At 41.5% G+C, this 19,884-nt stretch overlaps 1 protein-coding gene across 4 annotated transcripts in view; it reads left to right on the forward strand.

Annotated features, from left to right (window-relative positions):
- LOC132785889 (lachesin) overlaps nucleotides 1-19,884 on the forward strand; it is a 131,308-nt gene that overhangs the window by 89,718 nt on the left and 21,706 nt on the right. For 2 of the 4 annotated variants that reach the window (XM_060792191.1, XM_060792192.1), the window contains exons 4-8: nucleotides 4,183-4,296; nucleotides 11,061-11,261; nucleotides 16,980-17,120; nucleotides 17,732-17,863; nucleotides 18,387-18,484. In XM_060792191.1, coding sequence (XP_060648174.1) covers nucleotides 4,183-4,296; nucleotides 11,061-11,261; nucleotides 16,980-17,120; nucleotides 17,732-17,863; nucleotides 18,387-18,484 — 686 coding nt within the window. The other 2 variants (XM_060792193.1, XM_060792194.1) reach the window with 2 other exon arrangements.

The following is a 19,884-nucleotide window of genomic DNA, read 5'->3' on the forward strand; positions in this document are numbered from 1 at the left end:
AGCCGTCTGGGGCATTGCCCATTTGCGCAAGCCAACTAGTCAAGAACGGGTTGCCAACGAGCAGGATGCCAGATATCGAGAGAGTCCGAGAGAGAGAGAGCGAAACAGAGTGACAGAGAGGTTGAAGTGGAGAGTAAAGCGAGGTAAGTGGCCACTCAAAAGAAATTACGTGTTGGTTTTCCAAGTGGCATGAGATAAACTTGCGCTGCACATTTTTTCGTAGCATACTTTTGAGCGTCTTCTTTTTTATTCTACTACCAAGAGAACGAGGGAGAGAGTGGGAGCGGGCGTCTTTTGCAAATGTGCGTGGATTAAAGTTTTCCATGCTTTTAGTTAGTTTCTCAACTCGCTGCGGCGTTTAATGAAATTTTTCTGTTGCTGCTGCCTTGCAGCATACTCCTTGAAAAACCCAAAAGCAGAATCGCAACCCGAATCCAACACACACAAACACACACACACGCACACTTTCAATCCTCTTCATGCTATGCCCCATTTTGCCATTGCGAAAGTATGCCGAAAGGCAAATGCTCAGCCAGCTGCTTCACTCGACGACTCTGACTCAGTCTCTTGATGATGATACTAGCCTTGGTCTTGTTTTCCATGTTACACTAAGGAGGCACACACACAGGTACACGGAGCACACAGCAGGTGCCCCGAGTGGAAGTAGAAGTGAAGTCGTGCTTGCAGCTGCTACGAGGCAACTGCAACTGCAACTACAATTGCAAGCATTTTCATATTTTATGTACTTTGCGTGCTTAAAAATGTTTCAATTTCCCCGTGCCCGCACTTTTCACTTTGCAAACGCGACGCTGAGGTAGAGGTGGAGGCGGGGCGGGGCATTGCAACCACGTGCTATTTCAATTTCATGAAGGTCAGCGCGCAAAGCAAACCAAATAACTGCTGAGGTGCACATAAAAATACAAAAAAAACTTGTTTGATAATTTCCTACTCAAATTGAATATTTGCAATTGTATGAGTATATTGTATCTATGTGTTAGTGTGTGTCTGTGTGTGCGAGTGTGCCAAAAGTTTTCTTATTCTCTGTGAATAACTTTAATGGAAAAACTTTGAATATCAAACCGCAAAAAACAAAAAACTCGACTAGGTCCGGTCACAGTCACAGTCCAAGCTCCAACTCCTGGCCAATGCACTCAACTTGAAAATTAAAATTGAATAGTCAATTCATATACTCACACACAAACACACACACGCACACGCACATTTGGAAAGAGCATAAAATCGAGTTCAATTCCAAAAATGTAAAATAAACTACGAATTCGTACACGTGGCATGAAAAACTGAGAAACTGTTCGCCCAACTTTGAATATCGAGTTTTGTGTTTTAGATTTATCCAGTCGATGGATAGATGGACAGAGATGTGTATTAAAACGAATTTCAAAGAAGAAACAAGTGTAAATGTCTAAAGTCAAATGATGACTTCAGCAGACCTGTTCAAATTACCATTTCAATTTCAATTTAATCTGCAATTTAATTCAGTTCAATTTTTCAATAACAATTTAAGTCATTATAAAAGCACTCTAGTATTAATTTACTCACATACAAAATCTTCATTATGATTTATTAAGAATTAAAACACAAAGTTTCTGCTTCGACTTTTGGGGGAGTCAAATATGAAATTGAAAAATGAAAACTTTTAACACATGAAGTAATTAATCAGCCTAGAAGAAGAAGTTTGCATGCTTCATTATAGTTGGCAAAATAATTAAAGAAGCAAACGCCCTAAAAAGTTCATCGACAAGCCGAACAGCGATTTGGTTAACAACAGAATATGCTGAGATGATCAGAATCTAACAGGATAATAAATATAACCATCTGCTGGAGACATATGCACGGAAGTCCAATTAGTGAGTCTCTGATGTGGCAGGCGGCTGTCGTCTGGCGGCTTGGCGTCTGTCTCCCACTTGTGCTTCATTTTTGTCGTCGGCATGTATCCAGGACCCAAGTGACAGAAAGTCATTTGGGTTATTAGCAGTCGAGTGTTGCAGAGAGGGCGAAACAGAAACAGAAGCAGAGTAGAGTGGAGTGGAGAGAGGAAGACGCTTTGGCCGGAAACCCTTCTAAGGCCAACATCAAAAGCAAAAGACGCCATCAGAAATAAGTTTCTTTAGCTGACATTATTTCGTTATTATCCGCATCAAGGATTCGATTGACAGACGAAGAAGCGCAGCGCTAGAGTCAGGGGCACAACAGTTCAGCAGGCAGAATCAGAACCAGACTCAGGAGCCAGGCACAGGCACAGGCACGTGCTGCCAACGCCTTTATCCTTGCGAAAATATTGTCACAAGCAACGAGCAAGGACAACAACTGACAGCCGCACTGAGGCGCAGCAGATACAAAAGAAATTATATTTACTGCCGTGCTGTATACAAAGTCGATGGCAAAATGGGGGCAGAAAAAACAGGGGAAAACAAAACACAAATAGGCGACTTTTGGGAAGGAAGGAGCGCACGGGAAAAGAATCAGAATCCGAATCAGAAGCACAGGCTTGCGAAATCAAATAAAATGCCGGAAACATGGCATTGAGGGTCGAGAGCCAAGTCATGTCATGGGCCTCAAGTGAGCCCTAGCGACTTTTGCTTACCTACTTGTGTTCCTACTCGTACTTTCCTTTTCGTTCTCTTTCCCTCCGTCTCCTCCTCCTCGTTCTTTGCCTTTTTTCACTATTCACTCTTCACGAATGTTTTCGCAGCAGATAAATACAACATTTGACACTTCATTATTGTGCCCGCAGCGTAATCGAATCAATTCCAGCTCCAGCCATCAGCCTCACTCTCGACCAGCAGCAGCAGCTCGAAGTCCACGTCTTGTGCTAGTGTCAAAAGTGCTTGGACATTCGTCGTTTGCCAAGCCATCGAATCGTTTGCTCCACTCTGTCTCTGGCTCTGGCTCTCGCTCTCTCACTCTGCTCTTTGCTCTTGGCCCAGGGCTCAAGCCAGCTTGGCCTGTTGACACATTCGCTTAAACGTATTAAATTGTTTGCCATCACTGCTCGGCCATTGTTGTTGCCATTGTTGCTGCTGCTGCTGTTGCTGTTGCTCTTGGCCAGCAGGCAAAGCTTGGCATTTTATTTATACGCACTTTGTTGTTGCTGCTTTTGCTGATGTTCGAGGACCTCTCTGATGGCTTTTTTTTCTTGTGTCGATGTTCTGTTGCTGTTGTTGTTTGCGTGCGGAAGTGCGCCCAGTCTCGTCCGCTCATTTTGCAGTGTCATACGAAAAGCAATCGATTACTTTGGGCCTGGCCCCAAACCTCAGCTGCTGTCGCAATGCCTGTAACCGGATATGTTCGTTTCCGCTATTGTATTTGCTGGACTTCAGCAGAAAGTGCTACAAACGATGATGCAAGTCAGACATTTCAAAGCTGATTTGCTAATAATAATACGCTTAATTGCAAAAGTCCAAAAATCAAAATGAAACACAAACTGTGAATTACGATAAAATCATATCAAGCGGAATATAATTTAAGTGCTTAAATAAACCTGCACAATTGAATTAAGGCGAATGAAATCCCCAAACAGAGACTCAAACATCAATCCAAAAAGTATTAATATTTAAGTGCATTTTAACACTTTTACTCACTGTTTTTGGAGCTGAGGCATTTTAAATGAAAATACACACACACACACAAACACATATGCTCACATGGACACACTTCCACTCATGCATTATGCAAATTGACATTTAAAATTGATTGGCAAATCAACAGCCAATGCACTAAATTATTTCTGAGTAATCGCTCCGCTCCGGCTACTTGGTTTGCCTAAGGACAAGGATATACGCAGAGCATTGAGAGGACATCACAATGTTAGGGCAGCAGCATATCACACACATTGGATTCTGTTATCTTGTCTGAGCTGTCTGTCCAAAACGCAAATTTGACAACTTTCATTAGCTGGGCATAATAAAATGCACTTTATGAACTTTGCAACATTTGACAAATTTTCTCAAATGCCCTAAACCAATTAGCCGTACACACACTTTCATCATGATGATGACGATGATGATGATGGTTTATGCTGATGGCCATAAAAGTAAAGTGCGTGACGTGTGGATGTGTGTGTGCGTGTTTGTAGTAATAATATTTTGAGTAATTTAGTTGATATTTTAAACCGAGAAGGAATTTCATATTTAATATTTGCATTTCTTTAACCTTAACTTACAGCATCCGCCCAGGGTCTTATGACCAAGCACGAGCCGATGTTCATATCACGTTCGGAGACATTCAAATTCATTGCCGGAGACATAATAGTGCTGCCCTGCGAAGTGGCCAATACGGGTGAGTGGAATACGAGAATATATAAGTTGCACATGATATTTATATATGTTTGTGGGCTGTTATGCCTTATAACTCAGTTGGCATTCACATTTTGCGGTCAGAGCATACTCATGCATATGTATAATTAACCCTACACCATGTGATGCCGGCCAACTGACCGCAACTATACATTAATCCAGGATCTAGCCGAACCACACACTCACACACACATACACACACACACCCACATACTCACGTCCAAATCCATCTCCATGTCCGTGTCCACCACAAATGCCAATGCCCATGGGTTGAGCAGTTGACAGGCATATTACACTCATGTGTCCAAGATATGGTCAGACGAAATGGAGTTTTTGTTTCTTTCGTCCCGTATTCTTTGTTTTTTTTCTTGCCCTCTCACTCACTCTCACTCAAATGTTGGTGGCATGTGGCATGTACGTTTTTCAATTTAAATGCGGTCGTGTGTGCGAGATTATTTGTACATAACAAGGATTTAGCGTAAGCAACAGCGCTCCGCGTACAATATAAGGACAACGGAATTGGTCGTCTCGGACATCTTGGTCAAGTTGCTTTTTATGCCATACAAAATGCTACATAAAACCTCTGACCCAAACACTGCATGCTAAAAGTATCTGCAAGTTTTACATATGTATATCTGCAAGATACATATATATATATATATATATATGTGCGACATCAGAGCGTGTGTGTGTGTGTGTATAAATATAAACTTGTAAGTGGTTGTGGTCACATCATCCGTTTATTAGAAGCAGCATGCAGAACAAAGAACATGGAATTTCCTTGGCATATCTCATGCACTTCATTGCCCCAAAGAATAAGAAACAGGACGAAGACGATACATACTCGTAGAACATTTTTGCAACGAAATTATAGCCCCAGGCATTTGGGTAATAATAAAAACGAAGCTCAAGCTGAAACTGAAGAAAGTAAAAAAAAGAAAGAAATGAAAGAAGACCGCAAAATCTCTGGAAATGGCAATGAAAAAGAAACAGCAAAGACAAGTGAAACAAAAAGAACAAAAAAATACTTATATACGATATGAAGTAAGCAAAATTGTAGATACTTCGTTCTGATTCTGAAGTCTGTGCAGGTTAATGCCATTTTATGCTAATAAAAACCGTCGCATACGACAGTTTAATTAGAGTCATTCTTTCTTTTTTTTTTTACTTTGTTTTGTTTTGTTTTCTCTGCTCGGGTCTTAAATGCAATAATTAAAATTAAGCCTCATCGTTGCTGCCTTTGCTGTGTTCATAAGGCGTGCTTTATGGGACTTCGGAAAAAGATGTTTAGACAGCAGCAGCTGCAGGTCGTTTTTATGTGCCAGCTATAAAGTTAAAAATGTAATTGATAGAATTTTTAAAACCACACTAAACAAAGGCAGCGAATGACTTCACAGCACTCTTCACACACACTCGACGAGCACTGTTTGAGTGATGATGAGCCAGCCGAACGTTGCAACATACAAAATTTATGCCCATTTTCATTTCATTTTATGACGAAAACCCATAAAATTCGAAAGAAAATCACATGAAAATGAGTCAAAAGGATGAGTTTCCCATCTTCTCACTCTCACTCTCCCTCTCTGCTGCTCTTCAAGTGGCGTGTGTGATTGTATGTGTGAGCGTGTGCGCAAGTGCTTATTTGCATATTATATGAAAATTCCTTTAAATACTTATTGCGGTGCTTCGCACTTTTCAAAAGTAATCTTATGTCTTTGAAGAGAAAAAAAAATGATAAGAGCAACCCTCACACACACAAGAAATAGAGAGACGAACTGCGACTGAATAAATGAAAGAGAAACAGTGAAAAGAGAACGACAACGACAGCGACAGCGAAACAGCGAAAGAGGAGGATGAGTGCAAGTTTTTTAAATAAACATTGAAGCATTTCGTCATTATCATTTTATCATGTTATTTGAATTTTTTTCCACATGTGCATAGCGATACGATGCCTCGACGACCTCCTCTCGGCTTGTCCCTTTGCCTTGTCCTCGTCTGGCGCCCTCTGTTGGCGAATAGCTCTTCTGCCTTGTCGCCTTTGTTTGTATGCTAGTCGGCACTTGCGCCTGGGGCTATGCAACGCAAAAGTAATTCCGCTTAGACAAACACACACAAGGACGTCGTCACTTTCTAGCACCACAGAAACACGCACAACTCATACCCTATACTAAAACTTCAAATAGAGATATGTAAAAAATAAATTGAAAATGTAATTCACATAAATTTAAAAAACATTTTTTCGCAGAATCAAAAAGTTTAAATAACTTCAGGCATTTGTTGCAGTGAATTGATTATGCCAAAAAATTATTTATTATCTTGAAAATAGATAGGGCATCATTGGCGTCGCTCCATCCTACAAGTGTTTGTGTTTGTATAATTTTTTCCATGAATTATATATTTAAAATTATATATACTCAAAGGCTTATAATCAACTTGTACTCGTATGTACTTCGTTTTATTAAAACTCCATTCCGTAGGCATATTTGAATATTTGCGAACTCATCAAATGTTTCAAACGAATGAAAAGTGCTTGGTCTGTGTGTATGTGTGTGCGGCTCCGACATCTCAAGGATGTGTTGCCTTATGTGTTGTGCCCTTTGACAATTTATATTCAATTTGAAATGCGGAATGTTGCAAAAGGAAGTAATCTCTAATTTCATTACCAAAAGTTAAGTAAGTAATAAGGGAATTTAATAATGAATGAATGCTTTTATCAGCTTGTCTGCATCAAAACCACGTTATCCCTTCAGAAATGTTTGTGGTTTGTTCAATCAAATAATTAATTGTTGTTGCAGTTCTATGTTTTGTTTTATTCACTGTTTTTTTGTTGCTGTTTGTATCCAAGGCCGGTGCTTAACTTGTCAGCAGGCATAAGACCTATAGCTGTTAATGCCTGAGTGCGGCATGCATTGTTTCCTTACTTTTGTGCTCCTGCTGTGGGTTCGGTCTGCTCAAAAAAAAGAAAAAAAGAAAACAAACAAAGTACAACTGGCAAACTCGAATGCAATAAAATGCAAAAAGGCACAAAAACCTCGGTCACTGCGGCTACAGAAAACGCTCATTACGCTTTGATGGAGCGCCAGCGCTTGAAACTATTACCGAGAAGCGGAAATGGAATCGTGCCGCAAAAGTTGAAGTTGTGCAAACAGCCAGGCAAGCAAACGAGACAAGGGAGGCAACATAGGACAGCACCAGGAGTCGAGAATGTGGCAGGGCAACAAAGTTTCAATATTAATGCCATTTACAGTTCTAATTTCGCTTTTTACGTACGCGCACAACACTTAACACAAACATACACACGCAAAAAGTTGTGCAAGAAGTTGCAGAATAATGCCATATTGAGGGTCCTTGGGCTAAGCTCCCCTTACACTGTGTGTGTGTGTGTGTGTGTGTGTGTGTGAGTGTGGTAGTGTGTGTACATGCGGCAGCTTAGCCGCAACATCGTTTATCTTCGGGGGTCATCATCTTATAATATTGGCCTTTCCGACATGCAATAAATTGCGCTCAGACAAACAACATGTCGGTTGGCTGCTCTTGTTGCAAGAATAGCTGCTTTACTTGCTTGCCATGCTTGCTTCACTACTACTACGTCTGGCTCAACGGCCAAATTGCGCATACGCACCGTGTGGCCAGGGCAAACAAACAGAGCTCGACAACAAAGCGAATGTTGGCCATATTTGAATAGTCTCTCTCTGTCTCTCTCAGTGTCGTCCATGTCTCTCTCTCTCATTGTGTGTGTGTGTTATTCGTGTTAGTGTGCAAAGTGTAGAAAACTAAAATTTAGTTCTGCCTCTAAACAAACGTTCAGGCCAACATGCGGCTAGGCATGGCCAGCAATTTGTCCAGATCTGCAGAGCGTTCTCTCTGGCAGGCCGAGTTTATGTGAATGTTGTGAGCCTGACATACAAAAACCGAAATGCTTTTACTGTGTTTCCGCCTTAACGGATAGCCTCATCCTGTCCTGAGTTGCTTCACAGCTGAATCTATGCATGTAATATGTGTGAATGCATGTGTCTGTCTGTCTGCCTGCATTCGTATGTGTGTGTGTGTGTGTCCGTGTGTATTTCTATTTAGTTTAGAACACTTAAACCGGAAATTGAGGCGTTTTGTGTTTTGCTTGTTTTCGTTAGATTGTTGTTATTTTAGTTAACAATTTATTTAGTTACTGCCACCACACACACACACATTCACACACACACTCACAGACAATTTATATGAGCTTGTGCATTATTTGTGCGTTGCGTGTTTTGTGCAACTGACTGACCACACTTTAAAGCTCATTGCAAACCCAACAAGACCAGACACGCTATCCATATTTTTTGTTGGTCTCCGGACCAGAAGCAGCAGGACAGTAGAGCAGCAGAGAAAAGCTCTAATCTAATACTCAGACATTCTCAGCTCCATAGTAATTTCCTGGTTAGCTTTCCATTCATAACCAAGCATCACCTTGTGGTTTTGCATAAGCATATTATCTTCATATCTAAGCTGTGTGTGAATGCTGTAACTGACTTTTAACAGATAACTTCAACGCTTTTTGTTTCCCCCAAGCGAAAAGCTTGATGAGTTCATTGTGATGTAGCTATTATTATTTAGCTGCAGTCAAAAGATTAAAATATTATCTATTTAAACAGTAACTGAAATATTCAAATGTAGCTGCAAATAATTTGATTGAATTCCATAATTACCTACCAAATATTTGCACCTAAATTTTGCAACTTAAAATCAAATATTTATAATTCAATAATCGGATATTTCTTTGAAATCTCAAATGGTTTTATACCTTTACTGTAAATAATAACGAAATTTGTTATCGCATTGCTGACACATAACATTGCAAAGAAATCGCAATATAATAGCACTAGAAAGTATTATGACATTATTATTATTTTTTTAGTGTGTTGCTTTAGCGTCACATAAGCCATATTAAGTATACGCCTTACTCGAATGACTTAACAATGAGTCGCAAATGTTCGGTTGGTATTGTCTGGCTGCCTTAAAGCAACTGACAAACCAAAAAAAGCCAAACTATACAAACCTCTAGCGCACACGATGCCGTCGACGATCCTTTGCTTCTCCTGCTCTTGGTCTTGCTCTTGCTCCTTTCGCAAGCATCTACCACGAATTATGTTTTCCGCTCTAAAGACAGTTTTGCTTTGTAAACGGGCACAGGGACGGAGAAGAGGCTTCAGTTCCAGTTCCAAGTTCCAAGTTCCATGTTCATAGTGCACGCTAACGACAGCAGGTGGCGCTAGTTTATTTATTTGCTCGCGTGAATGTGACTGCAAAAGTGTGTGAGTGTGCGAGTGTGAGTGTTGAATGTGAATGCGAATGTTTGAGTCTGAGTGTTGCACAACACACTTGCCTTGCCTCCTGTGTCGGTCTGTTCGTCTCTCCATCCCGGAAGGCGTCCCGGCTGCCTTCCTTTCGTCCTGTCTGCCTGCCTGCCTGCCTGCATGGTTGCTTGGTTTGTAACTTGCTCGGCTTGTTGATGTTGTTGAACTCATTGCAAATAAATACGCTTTTTGAATGCGCATGTAAATGACTTCATAAGCATTTTATTACCACCAAGCCACACAGACACACACACACACACACACACACACACACACACACACTGTGTGTTTCTCTGACTGTTTGTCTGTCTGTCTGTTTGTCTGCAAAAGTTCTAAGCTGCGTGAACACTAACACATATGAAAGCAGCTGTTGAGTCTGTGTATTTCTTTTGAAATCAATTGATTTCCCTCGTCGTTTCTCTTCTCTGCTCTTCTTTTTCTCTATGTGCCTCATTTACGACGCAGAGCAGAGCGTCAGTAATGAGCTATCATTCGAGTATATAGCAGAAGCTGCACTGATGGGCTTTTCTGCCGAAATACTCATACGAGTTGCCAATCCGTGGAGCGTCGAAAATGTTGTTTTAATTTTTAATGAGCGTCGCTCGCGGAAGTCATACATCATTAGTAGCAAATCCGGCAACTTCAATTTCAATTTTAATATGCGTACAAGGGCCTCGACACACAGAGCACGAGAGCCAAGCATGGCTTGGCATATTGCAATAGCACGTGCTTGCTGCCACAGCTATTTACAGGCAACCGAACAGCGAACAACGAACAACACCAACAACACGCACACACAGACAACACGAACATAAATTGAAAAGGAATCACAATTAATGAGTTCGATGAATGCGCCATCGAGTGTGTGTGTTGCTGGCTGCCTGTTGAAAGCGTGTCTCTACGCTCCCCTCCCCCCGCATTTCGCTCCCCTTTTGGCTTGCCCTTCCTGTTCCTTACCCATTACCATTTCCATGCGCTTTCCTGTTCCCATATCGAGTGCCTAGCATATGATTGCAAATGCCGCACATTAGCGGATATCAAGTGGGTGTTACTGAGTATCTGTCGCCCATTTCGCCACCCTCCCCCTTCCTTCCATCGCATCCCCTTTCTGTGTGTGGTTGTGTGCAGTTGATGTTGTATGCGCGAGTCCATGGCAAATTGAATTTCTAGCCTTTTAGATCTTTTGAAATGCCTTGTAATTGAGTCATTTGAATTCTGACTTTTCAATTTGCGTACACATGTATTTCACGATGTGTGTGTATGTGTGTGTGTGCGTTTGATTCAATCTTTTCATCGTAATTTAAGTGATTGCCTTGTCGCGTTTACCAATTAAGTTGCATCAGTCCCGATGATAAGATTATAACTCATGAGTGTGTATTCTTTAACTCATTTTTTTGTATTTTGTATTTCACAGAACCTTATGTGGTTGCCTGGAAACGTGGCATCGCCATCCTTACCGCCGGCTCCGTCAAGGTGACACCCGATCCGCGTGTGCGTCTGGTGAGCGGCTTCAATCTGCAGATACGTGACGCTGTGCCACAGGATGCCGGCGATTATATTTGCCAAATTGCCACTATGGAACCTCGCGAAATTACACATACCGTCGAGATACTGGGTAAGTACTGGGTTTTGACATCGTCTCAATAGGCAGCCTATTTTTTATATGCCCTTTCTTTTTGTTATGCAAAGTTTGAGGCATCGTCACACATCAGTCAGGGATTGGAAGGGGGGAGGAAGGACTGTGGCAAGAATGGGATTGGGAATGGATTTTTATTATGTGTAAATTTATGCGGCTTTCACAAATCACTTGGGTCCATTGTCGGAGTGGGCGCACATCATTTGGACACCTCCACATCGAGTGTGTGTGTGTGTGTGTGTGGCTCAAATTAACATATCCTTAGATCCTTGGCGTATTATGCGCTCGGGCCACTCAAATATGCAAAGTAGATGCGCTGCAATTTGGCGGCTTTATGACCACAGATTCAATAGGGTGAATTTTCCAACGACCAACGGAAAAATCAAAACTAATCTGCCATTTTAGCTCCTTCCCCCCGTCCCCTCAAGTTTCCTTCGTGCCACGCTGCATTTGCGGCAGATACTCCAGTTTCCAGGCGGTCGCTCGGTCTGTCGGTCGGTCGGATGCAAATTGCCCCTTCCTCTCGATTGCCTCTCGGGTCCTTAACTACTTCCTGTCGACAACGCATTGTGCCTAACAAGCGTGCGTTTCGCTCGGTTCCCAGTTGCCAGCACTCTCTCTCTCTCTCTCGCTCTCCCACACCCGCTCTCTCTTTCTTTAGTCAGCTTTTGCTTTTGGCTCTCTCCTGGCTGGCTTCCTCTTGGCGTCTTCCCTTTTTGGCTTCCCCAGCTTGTCATCGCTTTTGGTGGTGCGTCTTCTAATCAGCAATGATGAATAATTTGCATATATTTCCCCCAATTACAATGTTGCCTTTTTATTTGCATACACTTGGCTAGCGGGCCTCTGTGCATGCGCTTCTCCCCCCCCTCTCTCTGGCTCACGTTCTCCTCTGCATTTGCTAACACTTTTCCTGACTTTTCCAGCAGCATAGTGTCTGTGTCGGTGTGTGTGTGGGCCGAATGCAAATTGCGATACAATTCCCAAAATCTCCAAAGTGAAGTCGACTCAGCTCTCATCGCTGGGCTCGTTGCCCTCGGTGTGTGTGTGTGTGTGCTCGGAATGGAGTGAGCAATGATTGAAAAATAGTTTAGGTCATGTCCTTTAAGATGTCCTTACGCACGCGTACATTTTTTAAAGCATTACGCGCGTTTGTTAGCCTATAAAAATTGCGTATTTATTTGCAGCAGTCATGGCAGCAACACAATCCAAAAAAAAAAAACCAAAAAGAATAAAATCGTCGAATACAACTTTTTTCATTTGTCATTGAAACTTGGTCCTGCACCAGGACAGTGGCAGGAGTCTGGTTCTGATCCTGATGCGGCGTCGCCACAAACAAACATTAAACAAAGACTGGTCTGGCAAAGCCAAGAGGAGAGAGAACAGAACAGAGCAGGCACAACAAAAAAACTGAAATGGGAGAAAAAAGTCGATTATTGAAAAGTTTTGTTTATTTTATGTGTTTATTATGCGCTCCGTTTGCCAAATAATGATCATGGCCAGAAATATTTCGTTTATTGAACTTTAGCAGCGCACGTAAATTGTTGCCCCGCCGCCCCAAAAAAATAAGAATGGCAGCAACGCAAAAAAAAAAATACATCCAAACTCAACACCAACTCCAAGCGGGTCTCGGGGTCCGATTCCGCATTGTTGTCAAAGGAGAAACAAGCAAAATAATGCGCTGTCGAAGTTTTTATAGGCTCAACAGCAGACACCCAGCATCAGCAACCTTCTGATGCCTTCTATATGGCACCCCCAATCCAAGCTATCACCATACACACACACACACACACAGAGAGAAAGAGGGAGAGAGTCTGGTAAAAGGAGCAGAGCTGTGCTGAGAAGTCAACTCCTGCCCCTTCGGCAGCGTTCGTCCATTTGGTTCGACATGCTCGAATATAAATTTCATAAAGTTTGCTGTGCTCTGGCATTTTGGCTCGCCAGCTTTTACGAGCGTAAATTACTTTCAGTTTGGGCCACACTAAAGATGAAAAAATAATGTGCGCTTGCCAAACTTTTGCACTTGCCTCGGCAGCGGCGCACTTACAAAGACATTAGCCCAACGTTCCGGCCAAGTGGAGCAGCATTTCGGCATCCCAGCTTCCCATTTTCTGCTCCTGCTCCGTTCCCATCTCCTGCTCCAGTTGGGAAACAACGCCTCCAGCGAGCAACCAAAACTTTGTCCAGTTGACAAATCTTTTAATGCTCATCTCCCAATCTTCACTCTGCTCTGGCTGGCACATATTTATTTACCCGGTCAACATCATTTGATGCAGGCATGTTGCATGCCACATGCCACATGCCACTCTCGTTCTCTCTGTTTAAACAATGAACTTGCGCCCTTGGCTAATCCGTTGACTGTCTGCCTATCCGGGAGTCGGAGCTATTGTTCCATTTTATTGACCAATTTGTGGATAATGGTCAAAACTCTTTGCTGCATATCCTGACTGCAGGACTTGCTGCAGGATGTGTGCTCATGGCTTTAAAACTGGCAACATTTTTGCTGCTGCTACTGTTGTTGTTTGTTTTCTGTTTGTTTGTGTATTTAAAGCGCATTCACTCGTGGATGTTATTGCGTTTAATAAACCAATTTGGCATTGACATCTGCCAACCAAAAACATCCATTAGCCAACGCTTCCCTTCTACGCCCTCGCAACACGCTGCGGTTAACCGCAATCAGACCGCAAAACATTAAGTTACGTAGCCGCCGTGTGGGCAGCCATTGTGGTCATTTCGTCATTTTTATTGTCAGTGACTAGCGCATGCCGATGATAACAACAACAGCAACAGAAACAGTAATGATTAAAGCACTCAACACGGGCATTAACCTGTCGCACAATGGAGCTTAATAAGCTGGGAATCATCAATTCATATCCATTCTCATTCTACTCGTGTTGCAGAAATATTAGTGCAAAACCTTAACATATGTATTCAATTGGAAACCATAATTATTATGCTAGCTGCCTGGCTGAATAGAAAGCCACACAAAATTGTAAATTATATGGCCAATATGCCAGAAACAATTGCAGGCAACTGCAGCTGCAGCGATGTATGAATGGAGGGAGAGGAAGAGAAAGATAGAAAGGATAGGATCTGGTAGGCAGTCGAGTAGCATTTAATTATGTGCAGCAGCATAACAATAGTTGGCACACAAACAATAACAACAATGAAGTGAGCAAGATAGAGAGAGAGAGAGTTGAGGATTGTGTGGCACAATCTCGTGTATGCCACAATACTCGTATGCAATAAACAAATGTGGAGCCAAAACAAGCTGGCAGCCTGGCAGGCTGGCAGACTTGAAAGTGGGCCAGACATGTAACCGGGTGTTAGGTGAGGCCACTTTCTTCGGATATTTGAGACAAATTACCAACACACAAGGCAAGGCAAATTGCAAGGATACGCTTGGATATGTGCGTCTGAGCTCGGACCAGGATACTTGGCCAAGTGAACCGACAATTAAACGCAAGAAAATTCCAAGCACTTGCAAAGCCGTTTAAGTTTTCGCACTAAAACTTTACCCAACTAACTATGTATTTAAATTACTTACCAGACACAGTCCCCTCGCCTTGCCTCTCTCTGACTGCCCCTCGCTAAGTAAAGTTATGTGTTCGCCTCGGTCCAAGTCCAGTTTGAAGTACGTAACTTTAAAAGCCGCAAACCAAACTCTGAAGTTTCATCCATAGCCACATTGCGAAATAAGGCATAAAATCAATATGTACAATATGTCAGTGTGTTTGTACGTATATATGTGTGTATGTACATATATATATCGGAGAGTATATACATGACATAAGCAGCCAACAGAGTTGGGGTGCATGTAAATGCCCGCAAGTTGCATCAAAAGTTGCTGCTGCTTCTGCGGATATTGTGGCAACTGCGGCATCGTTTGCCTTGAAAGAGCTCGCTTATTAAAATTGCTGAGTGCTGGCCGCAGCCATCCCTTCCCCGCTCCCCTCCTCATCTTGCCCATTCATCATTCATTTGCCAGCATCGGCCATCCAGCCGAGATCAGATCAAGCATCTATTGGCGTCGCATTAGTCGTCATCTGCATGACATTACATGCCGCAATCCACGTATTACATGCCACCCAAGCAGCAAAGTCAAAATCAACTGCTCTCAATATACTCGTAAGTCGTCGTCAACTGCCGCACACACACACACACACACATACTGTTATGACCAAGGATTCGAGCATTTATTGAATTCAATATGCGACTCAATCCCCATCATTCCTCTGCTTCACTTTTCTCTTTTCTCTGTCTGCTGTGGGGCATAAAGTCCCACCAAAGCGTGAAATTATTGAAAATATTTCGGCAGAGAGTCCCCTAACTGCTGAAGCACATTCGCACACGTTGAGAGTGAGTCCTTTGGCAGGTCCTGGGCATGCGAGCAAATAGACAACTTCATTGTATGAGTTCTCACAGACTGCGATGTCTTTTTGGTTTAGTTTTGGCTGCGAGCCACACAGTCCCATGATTTATTATAGTCGAATGCAGATTTTGCAACCATATCATTCCATTCCTAGATGAATACATATATATGTATGTGTATGTAAATGCTCACACATTGATATAGATAAGGATGCATATTTATTTATGTGTATATGTATATTTGTTATTCGCTTGTGTTGTGTTGTTTGTGCTCCCTCAATGATCAATTGTAATTTTCTTTCAAATGCAAATACGCTTCATCGCTACATCGTTTCGCTCCTGTCTCTTTCTCTCTGCGCTTTCCTTTGAATTCCTATTTGTTTTGGACAGAGTAGTGGCATTCATTCTCGTACCCATAAACTAATATATATATTCGAATATTATATTGTAAATCGAATGTGTATCAATAAAGCGCCCTTTGACATGCAGGTAAATGATTTTTATTTGGATTGCTCTTTGTTGAATTTGTCATAGATTTGTTCACACTAATTCATTCACAGATTGTTCAAATATAAAAAAGATACTCGGCTGTTACATACTTTCTCTCGAATTGAACATTCCCGCTTTTTGAGCACTGCCCTAATAGATGAGGGTAAACAAATCTATAAAGCTCAAAAATAAATAACATAAAATGCAAAGCCGCATAACCTTGTCCCTTTGGGTGAGATCAGAGACGCTTAACTTGGTGAGTTGTGGGCGTGACCATTGCAATTGTCCTTGATGCCCGACGACGCAGAGGAGACATAGTCGTAATTTCTTCTTTTTTTTTCGTCGTTGGTTGGTAAACAGCTGTAAAATAATTCAGCCGCAAATATAAATAAATTGGAGGGGCGAATTAAATAAAATTGCCCAATGCTGGTGGACAAGGCAAATTGGCAGATGCGTCGCTCCCAGCAGCGACAGTCTCCAGCTGAAGCTTCATCCTTGGCTCTCACTCTCACATCCTTCGCTCATCGACATCGCTGTGGGAGTGAGCCTACTTCCTGCTTTTCTCCTCCACACGCGTAAATGCCATTTTGCACTCATTCAATTTGCATTTGTGCGCATATTTATTCAAATTGTTGGCCGTCCATGGTCCTTGATCCTTGGCCAGAAACTCGGCTGGACTTTGCATACATTTTGTACTCTATTTTGTATACGTTTTGGTGGACGCGACGCTGGGCAGTCATTGTTTTTGGAATAGCGAGACTAGTGGCCATTTCTAATGTGTTTTTCGTTTTTTGTTCTGTCTTTTTGTTTTGTGTTTATTTGCTTGCGTCCTTTTTGCAGTGCCACCAAGGATTCATCACATTAGCACCGGCGGACATTTGCAAGTCAAAAAAGGTTCATCAGTGCGCATTGAGTGCTCGGCCTCTGGTAATCCAACGCCAAATGTGACTTGGAGCCGCAAAAATAATATTTTGCCCAATGGTAAGATTTTGCATAAATAGGCAGAGAAGCCAGTAAACGAAACGAAACAAAACAAAAGGATCCAACCAGTCAACTGACCAACTGCTGTACAACTGTTCAGCTGTTCAGCTCTTCAACTGTGTGGTTGTTCAGCTGTTTAACTGTCCAGTTGAAGCAGTCAACTGGCCAACAGGCGACGCAAATTAAAAGCATAAAGAATAACAAAAAGATACCAACGACGGACGACCAGCAGCAGCAAAAGAAAATAAATAAATATACAAAAAAATATATATACATGAGAAAAAACTTCAACAATTTCCATAAAAATGAAAAGTCAAAGAAATTATTTTGAGCGCCATGCCCAACGCCCAGGCGCCTCTTCTTTATTATTAAATACAATGCGCACTGGAGCAGCAATCCTGACCCTGCTGCTGCTGTCGACGTCCTCGTCCTCATCCTCATCCTCAGTGCTCGTGTGCTGGCTCTGTTTGAATTGTTTGCATGAGCAGTTGGTTGGTTGGATGGTTCGTTGGCTGGTTGAATTCTTGTAATTGCCTCTGTCATTTCTTCGATGGCCGCTTTTATTGACCTGCCCTGTCGTTGTGCTCATTTTGCTGTACTGTATGTTGCAGGAGAAGAGAAGCTGCACTCGCACGTCCTGTCCATCGAGAATGTGGATCGTCATAAGGGCGGCGTCTACATATGCACCGCCAACAATGGTGTCGGCCAGCCCGCATCCAGTCAAGTCGTCCTGCACGTCTTATGTAAGTATTGAGCCAACCCGACATGTGCATATAATTCTCCCCAGAGCGTGAGTTCGAGTGTGTGTGTGTGTAAATGCCAAAGTTCAGTGTCTGCAAGCGAAACAAATTAATTTTAAGCCAATTGGCAGCACCAATTGGTAGACACTTCAATTTATTTGAAAACTGATTTTAATGGTTATTGGCTTGAATGCAACACACAAGGCGAATAGACGTGAGCTTGGCATTTACAACACACACAAACACACCGAGAAAACCACAAGTGAGTGACTTACAATTATGGAAGTGATTGTTCGACATTTATTTAAAATTTATATGCAATTTCGATGAAAGTCTTCGACTCGACTCGATTCGAAACAAAGGGGTGTGAGCAGTTGCCTCCTGCCAACACAGCTAATTATATGGAAACAGTCCGCGCTGTTCACACTCCCTTTGGCGATTGCTTTTTTTCTGTGCTTTCTGTTTTTGCTTTGCCATGTTGTTTACTAATTTCTTTAATATTCCCATTCCTCCCAACCTCACACAGACCCACCAGAAATCTCCGTGGAGCGTCCCGTTGTCTTCTCCGGCGAGGGACATGAGGCGATGCTCGTCTGCATCGTGCACGGCGAAACACAGCCTGAGGTATGTTTTAATTAAATTTCGTGCATAAATTTTCATTTACGCTCGCTGGACTTCTCTCACTTGGACATAAAACAGCTGAATGAACATACCCATTAATATACTCTCTGACACACACACACATACACCGATACAAATACTTATTTACAGCAGTGTATTCAGTTTAACAATCGAATCAATTTCCACAAATTGTGATCTACTACTTGCATTAATTCTTCGGGGGGTTTACTATACTTATTTGGCAATCAATTTGGGATATGCACAAAGTTGAATTCGCAGCTGGAGTGTGTATCTTAAGAGCAAAGAGCTTTCAATGCTATCTTTCAGCTGCCAACACATTAATTAAAAGTCTGCAAAGACAAATTGAAAAGCTGGACAAAGCATAATTTTAATCAAACATAAAACGAATGCCACACAATGGGACTGATAAAACAGTATTTTCTTCTTTGAAGGAGTCACTTGCCGAATATGGAATACACTAAAAAATGAAAGAAGATGTAATATATAGAAATTTAGGCACAGAAATTGTTATCAATATACTATATATATTATATATACATACATACTTTAGTATATTCATGTAAGTTGGAGGCCATCTACATAAAAGTAACGAAATTAATATGGATTTCTACATTTCGTATGTATATTATTCTATAAAAGTAATAACAAAACATTAAATGCAGTTCATTTTTTTTTAAATAAACAATGAAATGTAATGTTTTTATAGCCACCTATAAAGTCCTTCGAAAAGAAAGCATAAATTCTATCTCAAATGCTAACGAATGCTGTGAGAAGATATATAGAAAATCGAAATATCGCATTTTTAATACATAAGAATATGGAAATTAATATAGAACGATAAATTTAGATTATATTTTTATATTATCGCATACAAATGATGATAATCTAAAATGGAATTCACATTTCTAACTTAATAGTACTCCTTTTCAGAATGCTGCTATATATTTTTAAAGTCCACTATTTATTATGTTTAAAATGCAAGCTACATATATCTTCTTTTAGGTTCTATAAAACTTCATTGCCAAATCTAAATGCTCTCAAAAAGCATAAAAAATAGAGGGAAGAAATGGGCATACTCACACACACATATTTAGCTGGTTTCTTTTTCTTATAGAGTAGTATTTATTTTTATGCTGTGCGCCTTTGTCGACATTTAAATTAATACGCTTGGCTATAATTCAAAGTAAAATTGCGGAAGTTGCCAAAGCGGAAGTGTGAAGCGGCGAGCAGCCAAAGAGGAAAAATACCAGCAAGAGAGAGAGAGAGAGCGAAAGAGAGTTGAAAAAAAATATTAAACACACACACACACACATTCGCATACGAAATGAGAGGGAAAAAGAAAGGGAGTGAATGAAGAGACCAACACAAAGTTAGTGCACCAA

The sequence above is a fragment of the Drosophila nasuta genome, chromosome 2R, assembly GCF_023558535.2.
Source record: "Drosophila nasuta strain 15112-1781.00 chromosome 2R, ASM2355853v1, whole genome shotgun sequence".
NCBI lineage: Eukaryota > Metazoa > Arthropoda > Insecta > Diptera > Drosophilidae > Drosophila > Drosophila nasuta.